Source organism: Mandrillus leucophaeus, unplaced genomic scaffold, assembly GCF_000951045.1.
Source record: "Mandrillus leucophaeus isolate KB7577 unplaced genomic scaffold, Mleu.le_1.0 Scaffold1325, whole genome shotgun sequence".
Lineage (NCBI taxonomy): Eukaryota > Metazoa > Chordata > Mammalia > Primates > Cercopithecidae > Mandrillus > Mandrillus leucophaeus.
The window spans coordinates 55,548-62,003 of record NW_012101283.1 but is presented as its reverse complement, the minus strand read 5'-3'; the positions used below and the strand labels follow the sequence as shown (position 1 = coordinate 62,003).

At 58.0% G+C, this 6,456-nt stretch overlaps 1 protein-coding gene across 2 annotated transcripts; it reads right to left on the bottom strand.

The window, feature by feature from the left end:
• Positions 1–582: 582 nt before the first annotated feature.
• Positions 583–6,434, bottom strand: GDI1 (GDP dissociation inhibitor 1). 2 transcript variants are annotated; one of them, XM_011972968.1, is made up of 11 exons: positions 6,152–6,434; positions 5,464–5,571; positions 5,232–5,331; positions 4,956–5,090; positions 3,951–4,149; positions 3,545–3,676; positions 2,853–2,952; positions 2,257–2,428; positions 1,796–1,940; positions 1,623–1,677; positions 583–1,532 (listed from the first exon to the last, which is right to left on the bottom strand). In XM_011972968.1, the coding sequence occupies exons 2-11, from the start codon at positions 5,548–5,550 to the stop codon at positions 1,380–1,382; spliced, it is 1,278 nt and encodes a 425-aa protein (XP_011828358.1). In that variant the 5' UTR covers positions 5,551–5,571; positions 6,152–6,434; the 3' UTR covers positions 583–1,379. The 2 variants fall into 2 exon arrangements, with proteins under 2 accessions (XP_011828358.1, XP_011828359.1); XM_011972969.1 differs by lacking the exons at positions 4,956–5,090; positions 6,152–6,434 and having other exon boundaries at positions 5,464–5,607.
• Between the last annotated feature and the right edge of the window lie 22 nt (positions 6,435–6,456).

The following is a 6,456-nucleotide window of genomic DNA, read 5'->3' as shown; positions in this document are numbered from 1 at the left end:
CCGCCGGAGACCGCCCCTTACCCTGCATGGACTCCCATCCCAGCCCCCACCGCCGGCTCCTGTGGACCCCGGAGGCTGAATCCCCCAGCCCCTCGCGCTGCCTCGACGTTAACCCGAGCCAAGGCTGGGCCCCTGGTCCCTCTAATTCCTCCTGTTGACCCCAAGGCTGGTCCCCGTGCTGCCTCCCTGCCTGAGGCCAGGCCCTGGTCCCCCGCATTAAGCCGAAAACTGGCACCCCTGTCCCCCTGCTTCACCCCATCCAAGGCTGGCCCCGGACCCCCTCTGCCCTCTCAAGCCAGAGGCCAAGACCCCCGCTCCCTCTGCTTTCTCCACGTTGACACCCGCCCCCCACCGCACTCCCCCTGCATTGAGCACTGAGGGCTGCAGTCCTGGTGCCAGCATTAACTCACTGGTAGCCTTAAGCTTTAAGTCAGTTTGGCCCCAGCGTGCTCTGGGTGAGGAATTCCCTGACGACTGCCACCTTTTACAGTCCAGAGTGAAGCTAAGCCAGAGCCCCAACCCAGGCAGCCAAAGCCCTGCCAGGTACCCAGCTTTTGGGAGATAACCGTAAAGATCCAGAGGTTCAGGTTTCAACCGTTTTATTGGGAGGTTTTGTTTTCTGTGAAATACACTAGAGGGTGGGGAAGGGGACACATTCACTTTGCAAGATAAGGGTTTCCCACCACTAAAGGAAAGGTACGGGCAGGGCACACTGGGGTTTGGGTCCATTTTCCCACCTCCTTCTGCTTTGCTCACGTTTTTCTCTCAGCAAGTACCACAGAACACAAACACAAAGACAAGAAACAAAACAGCAAATCAACCTCCAACGGGGCCACACCCAAGCCTTCCCCACTGCCCCAGGCTGGGCAAGGGCTGGGAGGGGCTGGGGCAGCTCACTCTACAGCCCCCAGGCCACACGGGAAGGCTGCAGGCTCAGAAAGGGTGGGTCGAAGTTAATAAATTAGAATAAATTAGGGGGGAGGAATGCAACTTTGTGCTGGGAGGGCCCCTTCTCTCCAACACGCCAAGAGTTGGTGGGGGGAGGTGGGGGCATCTCCAAAGGCCACTACAGTGGGGGTAAGAGCGGTGGGGGCAGAAGTCACCTTTTCCTCCCCGTCTTCCCGAACAGAGCAGAAGAATTAGGGGTGGGGGGAAGAGACACACACAAGGAGAGGAACCCTCTTTTCCTAGGATAAGGAAGGGCCAAGAAAGAGGATGCTATCCAACCCCCCATCTCCCAAACCATCGCTAGGGTTAAGGATTTGGTCAGTGGATCAATGAGGTGGGTGATGGGAACGTGGTGGGGGAAGCAGAGGATGCTGGAGCCCTCTAGGAGAACAGACACAGGCTGGGGCAGCAGGGGCTGGGGGCGGCCACAATCACTGCTCAGCTTCTCCAAAGACGTCGTTCTGTTTACGCTTCATGTTCTCAAAGTCAAAGGCCATGCCAGCCATGCGTTTGTAGATGTCTTTGATGTCGTTGCAGGTTGTCTCAAAGTGTGTGGTGGCATCGTAGGAGCAGGAACAGAATACCTGGAAACAGCCAAAGCCCAGCGCCCAGGGTGAGTCAGGCAGGTGCCCTGGGGGGGCGGCCAGGAGCCAGCGCTGGGACAAACTGCTTACCTGGCTCTCACAACCATCATCAATGGGCTCATACAAGTCACTGATAGCCACAAACCTGAGGGGCAGACAGAGGGGAGGGGACAGGCCTCACAACGGGCCATGCCCTTCCTGGTCCCTAAGCCCAGCTCCTGGGCTCCCTCCCTCTCCCTCTCGGGCTCAGCCCAGCCCCTCACTTCTGGTCAATGGGCTCCAACAGCTCCAGAGCCGGCTCCACCTCCTTTTCAGGGTCCGTGGTCTCCACAGTAGTGCTGGCGATGGCAATGTATTTGCCCTGGGCTGCCACGTTGTGTGCATAGGAGATCATGCACACGTAGATGTCTGGCCACAGGAAGAGCTCCGTCAACTCGGGCCAGAGGCGCTGGCCATACGCAGAGATGGGTTCCAGTGGCTGGACACAAGTCTGGCCCACCTGCCCCCTCCCCAGCCCCGCAAAGCAGGTAGCATCCAAGCCACCACCCTCCCAGAGGGGAAGAGTCCAGGCCACCCAAACCCTAGGGGTCCAAGTTGTGGTGACTACAATGTGGGTCAAATTTTTTCCAGAGAGGTAAGGCAGGGAGCTCCGACACTGATGGGGAGAGAAAGGGTAACCCCAAAGAGAACACCCTAGAGGAAGTTGTACCAGCACCCGGCCTACCTGACTTCCTGTTGACCTGGTTCTGGGGGATGATTATTTGGCAGGAGTTGGCATCGTTGGTGTTCTTGATGGGGTGGCTAAGGATACAGATGATGCGGATAACCTGGCCAGCCTTCCGCACACGGTCCGGGATGTAGCTGGGGTCACAGATCAGCTGCTTGCAGCGGGCCACCTGAGAAGGCACCAGAAATCCTTGCCCGTCAGATCACTCCCTTAGGTAGTCTTGGGGCTGTGTTCACAGCAAAGGCAGGCAGCTCTGGCAGACAAGGCACTCCTCGGAGCCATCACTACTGCCCCTCCTGAATGCATGGCCCTGCCCTGCAGCTCACAGAGGTAGGCCCTGACGCATAGGCTGGGTGCCCGCCCCCGCCTCCCAGATGCCCCGTGATCAAGAACACTTTCTGCACTACAGACACGGCGTGTGGCCTGTGAAATAGCCTCTCACCCACATGCATGGCTCCGAAGACTTCTGGACGCCCAGTTCCCAGCTCCAAGACCCTCGGGGCTGTGCAGCAGGAGACCCGGCAGCACAGTGAGAAGAAGGTGACCAAGCCCTGCCTCAACCATGGTGACTGCACTGCACCAGAAAGGCTCACCTCTCCCTCAGATTTCACGCCCACCACCTTGCCATTCTCCATGATGATGTCATCCACAGGTTTGTTCAGCATATACGTCCCCCCATAGATGGCACTCAATCTGTGGTGAGAACAGTCCTGGTGAAGGCCCCTCCCAGGAGAAACGGGGACCAATTCCACTGTCACCCTTCCTCTACCAAGGTGCAAAAAAGGCTGCCCCAGGCAGGCAGCAGGCAGGAGACGCCGGGATTCATCCCAGCTGTGTCACTGCCGTGAACTCTGGCCCCATCTCAGCGGGCTCTTTCCTCTCTGGAGCTTCTTCTGCCCAGAATACACTGCCAAGGACCAGCAGAAGGGGGCATGAGGGAGCAGTGCTCTGCACCAAGACAGCCTGAAGGACCAGGATGGACTCTCTCAAGATAGGTCACCTCCCAGCGAAGCCCTGACTCAAGGTTCTGGGGCCCTGGGCCCAGTCCTGGTGCTGCCGGGAACTGAGCAAGTCACATTTGTGGAAACTTGGTTCTTCAAGTGTGGAGACTTCTGTACTTCAGTGCACTGGGGTTGTGCCCTCATCACCCAAGGATGGAGTGAAGTAAATGAAGATCACGAATTGGAAAGGAGGAAATGCTACCAGGGAAATGCTCAAGGGGCCATCTCCACTCCTGGCCCTAGTCCTACTCAGCCATGCCAACTGAAAAAACCCACGTCCTCACCTTGCAAAACCCTGGGGCAGCTCGCCCAGGCCGTAGAGCGGGTATAAATATGGGCTCTTGCCATACCGGGCCAGGGACTCACTGTACAACTTGATGCGGTTGATGGTCTCAAGACAGGGCTGGTCCAGGTAGCTGGGGGACAGGGGTTAGGGAAGATGCTCCAGTAGCAGCACCCCTGACTTACCCCCACCCAGGTACCAGGTACCAGGTACCAGGCCAGTCTTCCCACCACCCTGAATGGCCTGGGGAAGATGAGGATCAAATGCAAGAGGGAAATGGAAAGGGTGATAGGTGAGCCTATGGCTGAGTACAAGGAACATGCGGGGCAGGGGGACAACAGGCAGGTGTGGGGAGGGCAGGAGGTGGGCCGGGCGAGGGGGCTGCCGCCACACCAGCTTCCCCTCACTCATCAGTGCGGTAGAGTGCCAGGGCGTGGCCAGTGAAATCGATGACATCCTGGCCCAGATCAAACTTCCGGTAGACATCACGCATGCTGGTAGTCTGGGGGTCAACACCCTCAAAGGTCTTGGGGTCATTCTCATCGAAGTTTGCCACAAACACCAGGAACTTGCGGAAGCGCCGTTTCTCAAACATACCCATCAGATCTAAGGAAGGTGGCGGGAGGAGGTTCTGCACCAATGCAGCACAAAACTCTCCATCTCAGCAGGGCAGGCACCCCCACTCCCAGCCCAGCTGTCCTGTGACCTTAGGTTAACCTCTCCACCCTTTTTAGCCTCAGTTTCCCCACCAGGATGAAGAGGGGATTGGCCTACATGGACTCTAAGGGCTTTTCTGGCTTGGACACTTGGGGATGTCTTGAGGATCCAGTGGAGCCCCTGCCAAAGGCTCAAGTTTTCTTTGTTGTTGTTGTTTTTTGAGATGGAGTCTTGCTCTATCGCCCAGGCTGGAGTGCAGTGGTGTGATCTCGGCTCACCACAACCTCCACCTCCCGGGTTCAAACCATTCTCTTGCTTCAGCCTCCCGAGTAGCTGGGATTACAGGTGTGTGCCACCACACTCAGCTAATTTTTTGTATTTTGAGACGAGACGGGGTTTCACCATGTTGGCCAGGCTGGTCTTGAACTCCTAACCTCGTGATCCACCCGCCTAGGCCTCCCAAAGTGCTGGGATTACAGGCATGAGGCACCGCGCCCGGCCATGCTCAAGTCTTTCAAAAGGAGTCCCGTTCCCCTCCACGTCACATCCCTGCTGCGTGGGGACCTCCCTCTTGGCAGCCAGCCATGCGGCATGACATGGGGCAGAGGGAATACAGAGTGAAGGGCCTCTGGTCCTTCATGGGGGAATGTGACTTTGGACAAAGGGGTGCCTTACTCTGGACAGCCACCCATCCCAAAGACAGTTGGCTTCCCTGCCACCCCATGATTTCTCTGGCTCAGGGGGCCCACACTCACTGGAAGCCAAGGCTTCAGTCTCAGTGGACGGCACTTTGTAGATCTTGCCCCCCTTGTAGACAAAGCTGCCCTCCACCACCTTGAAGTCCAGGTAGCGAGTCACTTCTGTATACAGTAGCATCTTTACCAGCTGCCCTGTGGGGGTGCACAAGGGCAACATCAGCACGGCTCTCTCCAGAGGTTCTAGCTGGTCTGGCTGCGCCTCTTCTGGAGCCTGACTGTCCTTAGGTCTTCCCTATCACCCCCGACCTGCAATACCTCCTTCCTGTCCCTCACCGTTAGCCATGAGGAATTTGGGAATCAGGTCAACGTTCCAGTCTCGGCCTCGGCCCATGGACTCAGGGGGCCCCTCCAGCAACTGAAAACGCTTATACAGCTGTAAGCAGAAGGGAGAGAGAGACACCTCAGGGACCACCTCCCCCTGCTCCAGGCACCTGGAGAGCTACTTCCACCCTGTGCGGCTGTGTGGGAGGTTAACAGGGATGGGCCTGGGCCCAGGCAGCCTCACCTCCTCCAGGGGTGTGATGGAGGAGCTCTCGCCCCCGTAGTAGGGGTTCCGGTCCATGTGCAGCACCTTCTTCCCGTTCACAGACATGATGCCCGACAAGATGCATTCCTGGGGGAGGGCCACACAATCCGCTGCACTCCCACCTTCCTCTGCTCCTACCAGCAGCCCTGATTTGCTCCCCACCCAAACCTGCCTCAGTGGACAGCTCCTTCCACCCACCACCCCCACCGGCTAGTTGCCTCGCCTAAAATTGGGGTGATGGCTTCATCCGACCACACTCTCCATTGCAACCTTGCGGGGTAAAGGAGACCCGTCCCCCTCACAAGGCAGACAGTGAAATAACGGAGGCTTTGAGGTAGGCAGGGCATCCAGCAGACACAGGATGGCCTTCCAGTACCAACACGCCGAGAGGCATCTACCTACGCAGAGCCGCACAAAAAGGCGGATAAAACACAATGTGGCACAGAGGGGACCCAGCTGGACTGCGAAGGACACTCCAAAGGGAAGCAAAGAAAGGCTTAGCACAGTCCTTGAAATTGTAGGCCCCACCCTGGACTGCTCTTTCTTCAAAGAGCAGGAGCCCCTGCCGCTGAGGAGGGGCATCTGGGTCTGGACCGAGGAAGAAGAGTCTCTGAGGGGAGTGGGCCAACGGGATTTTCGGGGAAAGGGGGAAGATAAACACCCTCACCAGTCACTGTCACTAGCCCAAGGACAAAGGCTGCAGATGCTACTCAGCCTGAGGTCTCCATGGGCAACCGAGGTGGGGTTGCGGGAATGTGCTTACTGCCCCCACTGCTGCTCCTTCTGGAACATTCCCTGGATCCCCTGGCCCCAGAAGACGACGAGGGGGCGGGCTGAGAGCCCACCCTGGCGAGGCCCCCTGACCCCAGGTCCTTGTACTTCATCCTCACAGGGATTAGCGCAAGATGGGAAGGGACGCTGGGAGGCAACGCTAGGCGGGCGATGGGTGCGGGCGACGGGTGGATGCCGTGA